This window comes from Typopeltis vanoorti, chromosome 3 (genome assembly GCF_054136105.1).
Source record: "Typopeltis vanoorti isolate ZY-2024b chromosome 3, IOZ_Tvanoo_1.0, whole genome shotgun sequence".
Classification (NCBI taxonomy): domain Eukaryota; kingdom Metazoa; phylum Arthropoda; class Arachnida; order Uropygi; family Thelyphonidae; genus Typopeltis; species Typopeltis vanoorti.
The window spans coordinates 155,843,151-155,856,810 of NC_143551.1; the positions used below are offsets into that span (position 1 = coordinate 155,843,151).

Consider the following 13,660-nt stretch of genomic DNA (forward strand, 5'->3'; position numbering starts at 1 on the left):
TTTAATCACTGATTACATTATCAGAAGAAAAAAATCAGCACAGAATGAGGAGGGAAGCTAATTCTGTTTGTGAGGAACCATTGCCTTTACCATACAGATCTGATGCGCTGACTATCTCTTCTGGTGATGAAAGTGATTTTGCACCATTTCGTAAATGTTGCCGAATATTGTCTAATAGCGATGATAATTCTGATGACAAAATGTTAAAAAAAAAAAAAAATGTTACTGTACTTTTCAATAAAATTAAATGAATAAAGATTTAAAACAAACTTAGGCATTCTTATTTTCCTGAATTTTCATAAACTTTTTTTATGTGATTTTAGGTTTATTTTAATTCATTGCTTCGGTTTTATGGGGTTTTAGAAAATTATGGAATGTATCCCTGATTTTTCAATGTAAGTTAGGCCTTTTTTGTGTGATTTTTTATATACAGTTTTCTGTGGAACGTATCTACGGCATAAAAAGAGAATCGACTGTGTATATATATATATATATATATATATATATATATATATTAAGTGATACACACACACACACACACACACTTCTATAAACTATTTTTTCTGCAAACTAATATCTAGTGTACTAGTGTACACATAATCTGAAAACTTGAGTTGTTATTATATTATAAATAAACTTACCAAATGCACTGGCTGTATTTGAAGTAAGAACAATTACTGCTACCGTTAGGAAAAAGCTCTTCATGCTTCTTTGCAATCCTAATTATTAAAATAGAAATAATCAAATAACATAATATAACATGGGATGCAAAGTATATAACTGGTGGGGAAGCTTTAAAGGAAATAGAGGAGAGAGGAGATGAGAGATCTGAGAGTGGTGATAGATAAGGACCTGAAATTCTGGGGCCTTGTAATGATGTCAAATCAGAATTTAATGGCAATGATGCAGAGGACCTGTCATGCAGAAATAAAGAGATTACAATGCCACTGTATAAAGCCTTGATCAGACCTTATATGGATTATTGTGCACAGATTTGGTCACTGAGTTTTCATACTGATGAGAATATGTTGGAAAGGATCTAGAGAAGATTCACAAAGGTGGTCAGTGGTTTTTGGAATATTTAGTACGAGGACAGATTGAGAGGATGTAAGTTGCAAAGCCCTGTGAATAGGAAGAAGAGGAGGAATATGATTGAGACATATAAGCTAGTCAGGGGTTGTTATCAGGTTGACATGGAAGAGATTTTTCATGGAATGGGAGAGAAGGATAGAACAAGAGGCCATCGCTGGAAACTGTATAAGGAGGGTGTGATCAGAGGAGTGAGGAGTAAGTTCTTTGCATGGAAGATGGTTGGTGAGTTGAATGCATTGTCTGAGTTTGTTGGGAATGTAGACCAATTGAATAAGGCACTGTTGGATGAGCATTGTGTGCAACAGTGTGTACCTCCCATGATAAGTCTCTGACTCCATGGAGGTCAGATGCTAATAATAATAATAAGAAGAAACAATGTCTCTGTTTATTTCGTTTTCTCTTTTTTTTTTTTTTTGTGAAAAATTATTATTATTATTATTATTATTATCCAGGCCTCCATGGAGTCAAAAGATTCATTGCAGGAGGAAACAAAGAAAAGGTTTCTTTGTTTCCTAGAAAGTTTCCTAGGAAACAAAGTCCATCAAGACTCCTCACCGGAGGTCCCTCCTAGGAAACACAAAGTCTATCATACCACTCCTTAAACTCATTGGCCATTGTCACTCTCACTACTCTATCAGGCAATGCATTCCATGTTTCAACCACCCTCCATGCAAAGAAACCAAGAAACCACTCCTCACCCTCTTGCTCAAATTATGCATTTTTTTTACACATAAAAGTTACACATAAACAAAATATACACATTGTATTAAGTTTTTAAATTGTTCACATATAGTTTTATGTGACCCCCTCCCCTATGAAAAGTTGTAAGCCTTTAGTACACCTATGGTAAACCTGTAGTTCCATAAATGTGCTCATGGATTAGGTAATCACCAGTGCCAGTCTATTCCATGCATTCTCCATTGTTCAAGAGAAAAATCTACTCTTTACTCCCCTTTGCCAATCACACTCTTACTCAAACAGAGATGATCCCTTATTTTTTCCACTTCTATCATATACTAAAGAGTTCCTTTACCTCCATCCTGTGAAATGGAGATTAGAATGAAGGTATGGAGAGGTTTGTGAGCCTGAGTTGATATGAGTAGAATTATGTAAAGGTTAGCATTGTTTCAGTGGCAAGGAGCCTTAGCAATTTATATATAGATTATTACAAGGTGCACATATGCATATATAGTGATATATGTAAATTAAGTAAATATTTTTGACAGATTGCCACATGATAAGTTGGTATTTAAATTAAAGCAGTTAGAGTGAATTACCGATTAGTGAGTTGACAGGTGATTGGTTGTCTCATGAATATCAACAAGCTGTGTATAGGGACAACATCCTTGAGAAGTTAAGTTTTAGAGTTCATGTTGTTTAACTTATACTGTAATGACAGTGAGGAGATTTAACAATGGATATGCAGCTGTATATAGATGGGAAGAGTTATAAGGGAGATGACATCAGTGTTCTAGCTCTTCAGGAGAACTTGAACAGGCTGTTAGAATGGGGAGATGAGTGAAACAAGACAGTAGAGGAGTAAAGAAACTTGACTGCGATAGAAGACAATGAGCTGAAATTTAGGATCATGTTCCAAAAGTCATCAGGACAACATGACAAATTATGGTGATGATGAAGAGAACACTGATATCTATAAGTGAATGGTCTTCTATACAAGACCTTATATAAACTCAAATATCCATTTAGACTGCTGTGTACATTTTTGGTCACATACTTTTTTAAGGTGATGACAGGATTTATTCTAGAGAAGTATGAACTAAGATGATATGAAGTCTAGAATGCTGGATATAAACACACAAATTTGAGCACAGTAGATTGAGGAAATGCCATCTGCAGAGTCTGGTAGAAAAGAGAAAGATGGGGAGAGTGATACGAAAAGAACATAAGCTATTGAGTAGTTTCTATGACTTAACAAAGAAGACATGATTACTCATAATAGATCACTAATAGAAGTTGGAGGGAAGAGAACAAAAGGCAATCCCTAGAAGCTGCATAAAGTAAGAGTGAGTATTTTTTGCTTGAATTTTTAGGCATTCTAGGATGCTTTTTCAGAGAGTACAATAAGTTGGAAAATGGGAGATGAATCTCATTGAAAAGCATGATATCACCACCCAGATTAGGCTTGAAAAAGTGCCATATTTGGTCTGTGGTATCCAAGACTTGTCCACCCATTGTACTAAAGTTTGTTAAGGTTTCAACCATTTGTGAATGGATTTCATTATTATTATTATATGGACACCATGGAGTGAGGTGATTTATACAGGGGATCTACACTGCAGGGTCGGTGGATGTTTATTGACTCAATAAACATCCAATTGACTCAATAAACATCCAATTGACTCAATAAACTTTTGCTACATGCCATCTGAATTTTAACTCTCTGTCAACCAGTGGCAGCTCGTCCATAAGGGCTGCAGGGCTGCAGTCCCTCCAGTATAAAATGAAAGTTCCTGTTTTATTATTGCTGTTCTTAAACTTTTATATATTTCATCTAAAACCATTCTTTTCTTGTTTGTAATACAATACCACTCGACCCCTCAATACTATTTTATATAATTCATTTTGTAGCAATAGTTGTATTTTGTAATAGTCAATGTGCTGTGCAGGCTAGGGATAGTATCAGTACTGGCAAGTATACTCAATACGAGCTGCATTCAATTCAGACCACACCAAACTGCTACCTAATGGGGGTAACGCATGATTTACATATAGTTTGGGAGTAGATGCGTGAGTACACAAGAAAAGATTAAGATAGTCAAGAATGTGGGAGTGACATTCAGGTCTGGGGAGGGGTGTAATATTAGTGATGGCAGACTAGAATGGCTGGGGGAGAGGGGGAATCAAATCCAAGAAGTGGGGTTAGTGGGACTTGTTATGTTTAGTGTGTATGTTTACAAATGTCAGAAGTATTCAAAACAATGAGGACATGGTTGAACGAGCCTGACATACTGACAGGAATACAGATGAAGAGACATGTAGTCTTTCATGAAGACAAACAAAGCAAAAAGGGTGGAGAAGTGCTAATGATGATGGTAGAGGAGTTGTGCCCATCTAGGGTGGAGAAGCAAGGAGCAAATACATAGCAGTTTTGAAGGAGTATGCTATGAAGTGGAGGTGGACAGGATGAAATATTTAGTAGGGTGTTGCTATAGACCTGGTAATGTGGAAGGCAGTGAGAAGGAAATGTTTAGACAAATTGGTCTGGCTAATAAGAAAAGAGTGATCATTATGGGCAATTTCAACTATGGTAATATAGACTGGAATGAAGAGACAGCATCAGGAACCAAAAAATAATGAATTTCTTGAGTTTTTAATGGATAACTACTTTAAGCAGTACATAACAGAGGCCACGTGTGGATCGAGGATCTTGGATTTGATAATCTCATCAGAAGATATTGTTGTAAATGAAGTGTCACATCTTCCTCCAATTGGTGAAAGTGACCATGAAGTGATCACTTGGGTGATGGTCAGCCATATCATGGCCTTTGTGAAAAAGAGTTATATGTGGAAATATAAGGTGGATGATTATGGCAAACTCAGGAGGCAGCTTGGTGATATCATTGAATGAGGAATTGCATGAGAAGGAAATCAATGCTGTTTGGTCTCTACTCAGGAAGCAGCTAGCAGAGGCAATGACTGTATTCTAAATGTCAGGAGATTAAATAAGGTAGGTGTAAAATAGATGACTAAAGAGGTGAAGCATGCAATCTGGAAGAAAAAGGCATTGTGGAGGTGGCACAATGAATATAGATAATCAGTTACATGAAGAGTACAAAGAGTGAGCAAGGAAGATGACTCATTTAGTAAGCATAGCAAAAGTGCGGTATGAGTGGCAGTTAGCAAATGATGCTCAAAGAAATCCTAGGGAGTTTTTTTTTATAATGTGGGCAGAAGGAAGAATGATTATGGGAGGATAATACTGGTCAGTGATAATGGGTGAATGATAAACACTGAAGAGGATATAGTAGAGGTGTTTAATGAACAGTTCATTAAAGTATTCCATCATTGAGATTGTAACAAGGCAGAACTTGAGAGTAGTGAGAATAGGGAGGGGAACAATGATGGTGAGTGCGCAGAATGTAAATGAGGAATTGAGTAAACTTGATGTCAACAAGACCGTGGGACTTGATGGTATATCACTACATGTACTGAGGGAATGTTTCAGAGAATTAACAACAGCTTTAACTTACATAACATGAGTCTTAGATTAGCCCAGATTCCAAAGGAGTGGAAAGATGGCAAAAATTGTTTTGCTTCATTAAGGGAATAATAAGACTAAGGCTTGAAATTATAGACCAATCTGCTTGTCTGGAGTTGTGGTCAAGGTTTTGGAGAAGTTAGTGAGGACAAGGATTCAGAACTGGATTGACAGAAGTAGAATTCTCTTTAATGGACAGCATAGGTTTGCTAAAGGAAGATTGTATTTTAGCAATCTGTTTACCCATTATAACAATGTGACGAATACATTGGACAAGGAGGATGCATATACAGTAGTATATATAGACTTTGCAAAGGCCATCAATAGATTCCCATATAACAAACTATTCAATTTAACAAACTAGTTAAATTGAAACAGTTAGGGTTGGATAGTAGATTACTATGTTGCATTTGAGATTGACTGTGTAATAGGTATCAGCAGGTTGTGTATGAGGGAATGATATCCCAAGAGGAAAGTCGTTAGTGGCATGCCACAGGTGTCTGTTTTATTATTATCCAAAGACCCCCCCCCTGCCATGGAGTCAATGTCTCATTTAGGAGGTCCTATGGTCGTAAACACAGCTCATCATAACACACCTTAAACAAACTGAAATTCTCTGCAGACACCACACTCTCAGGCGAGACATTCCAATCATTCACAATTCTGCATGTAAAAAATCTATCATATATCTCTATCATATCACCCCTCCTCCTCCTCCTACCACTAAACTCTGTAAATTGCATCTTCTCAACCTTTCCTCATATTCAACATTCCAGAGATAAGAAACTACCTTAGTCAGTAACCTCTGGACTCTTTCCAACATCTCTTCATCCTTTTGAAAACCAGGTAACCAATTCTGTGCACAGTAGTTCACGCATGGCCTAATACAATGTGTGACCGTATACAATGGAACAAGAATCTCCTTACTTCTACAAGTCAGTGTCCTCTGCATCATTCCCAGAATTCTTTGTGTTGTCTTCACAATTTGGCAATGTGTCTCCTAAATTTCAGATACTTATCCACTATCACCACCATCAGATCTCTCATTTCCTTCACCTCCAACAATATGTCCTCACCAAGCATAAATTCTGCATCCCATGTTTGTTTCGCAAATTTCAAAACCTTACATTTTGCAACATTGAACTCGAATCCCCATTCCTGTGCCCATTCATTCAATCTATTCAAGTCTTCTTGTAAGGCCACAACATCTTCTCTATTCTTTATAGTTCGTTCCAACTTTGCATCATTTGCAAACAACTGAATAGCCCAATTCAAATCTTTGCCAATATCATTAACATACAGGTTAAACAGCAATGGCCATAAAAGAGACCCCTGAGGTACACCACTAATAACATTCCTCTTCTGGGGATATTGCTCCCACATACACAACTTGCTGATACTTATCAGATAGCCAGTCTCCAATCCAATGCACTAATCTAATATGCAATTCCATCCTCTCTAGTTTGACTATCAACTTATCATGTGATAATCTATGAAAGGTCTTTGAAAAATCTAAGTATACTACTGTGTATCCCTCTACTCTGCCTGAAGCAATCACCTTATTGCAATAAGTAAGTAGATTACTAAAACATGACCTCCCTTTAGCAAATCCATGCTCTACATCAAAGATAATATCATTGTTGTCAACCCAATTCTGTATCCTAGCTCTCACCAGCTTCTACAACAACTTAACCACAACACCTGACACACAGATAGACCTATAATTTGATGCTTGAGTTTTATCATCTCCTTTATGAAGCAGCACAATCTTGCCCTCCTTCCACTCCTTGGGAAATTCACCCAGTGTAAGACGCAAGGCAGATGCCAACTCCCTGGCACATTCTTTCAGAATGTTTGGTCATATATGGGGAGTGTCACTAGTGAACGTGGTGGAGTTATGCTAGAAAATGTGTTTTTAAATTGAAGTATAGTGTGGCTTTTTATCTCAAATTGTGCTGCAGTTGTGCTTCAGTTGGATACAAGTGTCCTTCAGTGGTGTTATTGTTTGAAACTCTGTTGTATTTATTTTGTTTTTCACTGCTGTTTGTTTCACTACTTCAGCGACGAAAGATGGAGTCCAACAAGAGACGTACGTCAGCAGCTTGGAGGACTTCTATATGAAAGTCTGGCTCTGGGTTGGATTTTTCCCAGTGGATGCATTGCAGAAACTGGAATATGTATGTGCTGAGGAATGTGAAGGATCTGTGGACTGTTTGGCTGAATGAGAAGAATGAAAACATCGACATATGTGAGAAGTGTCAGGATAGGCTGGAGCGATTAGGAATGAAAACAGACGTCTGGACCATAGCGGAAGAACTTCGGCAGGAGTTTGGGAAAATGAAAAGTGACCTTTATCTTCTGCAAGAGGAATTGGAAGTGCTCAGTAAAGAGGTTCTGGAAATTAAAACTGAGTTAAATGGGTTGAATACAGAAATTAGGACTATGGAGATTACTCTAGCTGAAGTAACTAGAACAGGATTAAGTATGGGAGAGTCTTTGGTGATTGATGAAGTAATAAATAGTATGGGAGTGATTGGGAGGCAACAGAATGAAAGCACAAGAGGTATAGAAGAAAAGAGATGTCGTGAGATGAAACTGGGAGAGTAATGCTGAATAGCGTAGAAAATGAGGCCGTGAGTGATGCTTCTTTGGACTTGAATGAAGTTATGAGTTGTAAAATATATGGTGATTCTATGATTAAGTGTATGGAGAGTGGCATGCCTGAGGAGTGCTTGGCTAATGGTACAATAGAGAGTGGCTTTAGCAATAAAGAGAAGGCATGATGCAGAAAAGATGATAGTTATGGTGGGTACAAATGATCTGAGTGGTAGTATAAATTGGGTAGAAAAAGATTTGAAAACATTGTTAGATATTGTGAAGAAGAAAAGTGTCAATGGGAGGTTAAAGTGCATCTGCTGCTTTATTTTGACAATTATGAGTTAAGTAGACGAGCAATGATAATGAATGATATGATTGCAAGAATGTGCAAAAAAAGAGGTCTGGAATTTGTTGATGTCTGGAGTGTATTTGAATGCAAAATACAGCTGTATGCAAGAGATGGGTTACATCTGAAAATGGAAGGTCATAAGCGATTGAAGAAGTTACTGTTTTCTGAACAAGTTGAAGTAATTGGGCAGGGAATCTAAAATTGGAAAGGTTGAGTGTAAGAGGGAGAAACTTAAGCAGTGATTGTATATTTGTTGATCCTTATTCGCGGAATAAATTGCAGAATAGAGTGGATAAAAATCGGCATGGGACTACTGAAATTAGTGACATGTATATCGGTTCTAAAGCTGGTACAAGAACTAAAGGGGAATCAGCAATTTTTGTATACTAATGGAAGAAGCATTCATTCAGAATAAGAGGGAAGAATTTTTGGCATTAGTCAGTGCAATCAAACCAAAAGTAGTAGGCATTAATGAAACTTGGCTGTCAGCAGAAGATGTGGTCACTGGAATTGAATGTGATGGGTACAGTATCAGTATTTTCAGGGAGGATAGAGAAGATAGAACGGGGGGGGGGGAATACTGTTGATGATAGCTGATGAGTTGCAGTATATCATGATAATAGACATGTGAATGATGGTTCATTTAAGGCAGTCTGGTGTGAAATAGTGATCAACACAACCCAATATATTAGTTGCTGCTATAGGCCAGGGGGTACAGAGAGTGATATCGAATTCATGCATCAGCAAATTAGTGTAATGAGTGCAAGGTTAGCGATTATTATGGGGGATTTTAATTATGGTGATGTCAATTGGAAGGAGGAAATATCAAGTGGCAAAAAGGAAATGGAATTCATACATCTTCTACGAGATAATTACTTGAAACAGCACATAATTGAAGGGACACGTGGTGTGAGAGTGTTGGACCTGGTCATTGGTTCAGAGGGTATGTGCATATGTAAGGTATCCTCATTACCTCCAATTGGTGAGAGCGATCATGTGGTATTGACTTGGGAGGTTGCAAAATTTGTGGATTTTTCTCGTAAGAAGGGGTATATACAGAACTACAGGTTAGGCAATTATAACAAGCTTCGGAGTAAGCTTGCAGCAGTCCCATGGCAGACCATATTGCAGGGGGAAAGATGTTAGCAGCACATGGGATAAAATCAGTGGGTATCTGAGGAAGGCAATATCAGATTGTGTCCCCATGATGGTCAGGAAGGCAAACAAGGTAGGCGTTAGATGGATGAGTAGTGGTATCAAGTTGGATCTGCAAAAAAAGAAAATGTTATGGAAAATTTACAAGGAGAAAGGTGATCAGTACACCCATGAGCAGTACAAGGCTCAAGCTAGGAAGGTTACCAGCATAGTAAGAAAAGCTAAATAAGATTATGAGAAGACTTTAGCCAAGGAGATCAAGGGTAATCCCAAAGAGTTCTTCCGCTATGCGGCAAGTAAAATGAAGAATGACTTCGGAAGGATAACTTTAGTGGGTGCTGATGGTACTGAGGTGAAAAATTCAGATGTAATAGTCGAGTTACTGAGTGATCACTTTTCAAAAGTCTATCACCCAAGTGAGGATATTTCTGTCCTGTAGCAATGACTAATGTGAGAATTGAAGTTAAGAAATCAGAGGCACTTAGTATATTGCAAAATTTAAATGCAAACACTGCTGTAGGTTTAGATGGAATATCAGCTCGGGTGTTGCATGAATGTACATAGGAATAGTCAATGCTTGGTTATTTAACTTAAGTTTGAACTCTGGTATGGTCCCTAGGGAGTGAAGGAAGGCAAAGTAGTTCCTTTGCATAAAGGTGGCTCTAAAACTGCAGTAGTTAATTACAGACCAATCACCATCTCGGGAGTGGTGGTAAAAGTATTGGAAAAGTTGGTTAAAGCAAAATTCAAGAATGGGTGGTTCAGGATATGATACTCTATAGGGACCAACATGGTTTTGTTAAAGGTCAATCATGCCTTAGCAATTTATTAGCTTTTTATAATAGAACGACATCTGAGTTGCACAAAGGAAATGGCTACACAGTGGTACGTCTGGATTTTGCTACGCTTTGGACAGGATACCCCATGGAATACTGTTGCAAATTGGAGCAGATGGGGATGGATACTAAACTAGTGATATGGATAGGAGAATGGCTCAGGGAGAGATACAGGAAGGTGGTGTATGGAAGAGCAGAGTCCTGGATGAGGCAGGTGACCAGTGGTGTGCCCTGAGGCACATCACTGTTCACCTGGTCATGTTGTTTAATTTGTACATAAATGATATATAAGAAATTGCTTAAAGGGAGATATTCAGTTGTTTGCTGATGATGCAAAGTTGGATAGCACAATAAAAAATCAAGCTGATGTTGAGCGTTTGCAGGATGATTTAAATAAGCTGGCAAAATGGGCAAAAGGTAACCCCTAGGGACTGAGGGGTGTTGGTAGATAGGGAGATGAAGTTCAGGGGACACATTGCTAAGGTGTCCACGATTGCACATAGAATTACTTGGTTATTGAGGAACACACTAACACCCAGAGATAAAGAGGTTATTATTCTCCTTTATAAAGCATTGATACTTCCACATTTGGATTACTGTGCTCACGTCTGGTCACCTGGATTCCTTGGAGATGAGGAGGTTTTGGAGAGGGTTCAGAGGAGAGTGATTAAGTTGGTGAGTGATGTAAAAAATGCTCTCTACATTGATAGATTGAGACCTTGTGGATTGCAGAGACTGGTTGGTAGGCAGAGAAGAGGGGATATGATAGAAACATTTAAATTACTAAAAGGTTTTTATAAGATTGATGCAGGGGAAATGTTTCAGCTGTGTGATAGTGATGTAAGAACAAGAAGTCATCCCTGGAAATTAAGAAAAAGTGTGGTTAACAAGGGTGTTAGAAAGAGGTTTTTCACCTGGAGGGTGGTGAATGAGTGGAATTCATTGCCTGACTCAGTTGTGAGTTCTTCGTCTGTAAATGAATTCAAGAAGAGATATGATAGATATTTTTGGGTCTTCTGCGATGAGTCTACTGACTCCATGGAGATACCCGTAATAATAACAATAATAATATTATAAATATCAAGTCCTACGGCCTTATTAACATCAATTTTGCTCAATTTCCCATACACCTCTTACTCACTTACAGTCAGTCTCCTCCCCAACATGAACTGCTCTCAAACTTTCCATGATGTCACATTTACAAGAATGAAAGACATTTATGAACGGCTCATTAAATATTTCTACTATATCTTCTGCAGCAGTTGTCCTTATACCATTTTATCCAATCAATGTCATACATCCATAATCATTATTTTTTTTTGCTGACTACATATTGAAAAAACTCTGTAGAATTCTTCATTAGCTATTTGTTGCTCATACTTCACTTTTGCTACCTTTACCAACCAAGTCACTCTCCTTGCCTGGTCTTTGTAATTCTTGTGAAATTGGTTATTATCACTTCTCTCATACTACCTCCATAATGTCTTTTTCTCTGTATCTTAATGCTTAATCTCTTCATTCATCCATTTCACACCTACTTTCGCTGGTAGCAGTTGGTCAGTGTCTTTAACGAACCGGTTTGATTGTAGTATAGCTTGTTTCTTGTGTATATTTGTACGCTCCAGAAGATGACCTTGACATAAAGGTCTAAACGTCGAGGTGTAGATTTTAGTTATATTAAACTAAAGTTTTTATTCAAACACGGTAGTTGTCTCCATAATTTTCAAAAATGCATTCGGATCACCGTGCAAGCCTAAAAGAAAGGATTCACACCTACTTTATTTAACCTGCTGACCCTTGGGATACATTTAGACATTGCTTCTACTAGATGGTTCTTGAATATCCTCCAAGCTGCATTGATCTCTTTTCCAGCTAACTCCTCATTCCATGCTACACCTAAAAGTTGTCTCCTGAGCTTCTGATAATCATCAGCTTTGTAGTTCCACATATACCCTTTTCTCACAGAGGTCTTCACACTGCTGGCATCCACCCAGGTAGTCACTTCATGGTCACTCTCACCAACTGGAGGGTGATTTAAAACCTCATTTATAATTACTTCCTCTGATGAGATGATCAAATCCGAGACCCTCAATCCTCATGTGCCCTCAGTTACATACTGTCTGAGGTAGTTGTCCCTCAAAAACTCAAGAAACTCATTTCCTTTACTTCTAGTTGCTATCTGATCATCCCAGTCTATATTGCCATAATTAAAATCACCCATAATGATTACCCTTTTCTTATTTGCTTGGCTAAGTTGATTATACACTTCATGGTCACTACCATCCACATTACCATGTCTATAACAACATCTGACTAAGTATTTCATTCTGTTCACCTCTATCTCACACCATGCTGCCTCAAAACCACTGGCACTATTTCCTCTCTTGCATCTCTACTTTGTATGGACATCTCTTTCTGTATCATCAATATCCTTTCTATCTTCCCAAAACACATCATACTCTTCCATCTCTATTCCTGTCAGGATGTCATCCTCATCTAACCATGTCTCACTTATTCCAACAATTCTTGGGTGAACAGACTAAATTAATGTAACCATTTCATCTGCCTTGTTTCTTAACAAACATAGCAGCTCATTCCTGGATCTATAGCTAGTCCCACTGATGCCACTTATTTGATGTGACTTCTCCATGCTTAACTCAAGCCATTTCTTTTTCTCCTTATTCATCTTAGAACCTTCTTCAAATCCAACTGTTTTCCCTTGATCTCAGATCATCCACTTCCCGTTTTGTCTACAGATGCATTCACGTCCTCTTGGAGCATCAACCTTTCTCACGCTGTGTTCCCCTGACCACTCTTAGCCTCCCCTTTCCCTGGCTGTCTTGCACACCTGCTCTCTCATTCTCTGTACTCGTTCAACTCACTTCTTTATTTATAATCACCTCTTCAATCTCCCCTATCTTACTTTCCTGTTCTTTCACATTGATTCCCACTTGATCAGATTCATTCTCTGCACTTACTTCTCTACCTCCCAGAAGCAGTCTCTCCAAGTGAGTTACACCAAAACTATTCAAAGTATCATTCATAATCCTTGCTCTCCTCCTCATCTCACTACTCTCATACCTGAGCAACACATTTACTATCTTTCCTATCACACTATTCTCTTTTATCCATCTCACCAACCTCCTGATATCCAATCTGATGTGTTCTTTGTTCACAGTCAAGTCATTTGTACCTATTACAACTACCAACTCTTTTGCTTGCTTACTTCTCATATCTAATGCCTCAATCACTTTATTCATTCTACCTGCAGTAAAACATACTTTGTGCATCCAACACAGATTGTCCAGCACATCTTTAATAATTGAATCGTCATATGTGGTTCTTTTGTTACCACTTTTATACCAACATTATGTGTTTTCATCATTTTCACTCTTCCATACATATATTGAA

At 38.0% G+C, this 13,660-nt stretch overlaps 1 protein-coding gene across 1 annotated transcript in view; it reads right to left on the bottom strand.

Annotated features, from left to right (window-relative positions):
- Positions 1 to 13,660, bottom strand: part of LOC150108685 (protein scarlet-like) — a 243,350-nt gene that overhangs the window by 93,297 nt on the left and 136,393 nt on the right. Inside the window, exon 7 of the mRNA XM_090390507.1 lies at positions 642 to 719. Coding sequence (XP_090246633.1) covers positions 642 to 719 — 78 coding nt within the window. The remainder of the gene's footprint in view (positions 1 to 641; positions 720 to 13,660) is intronic.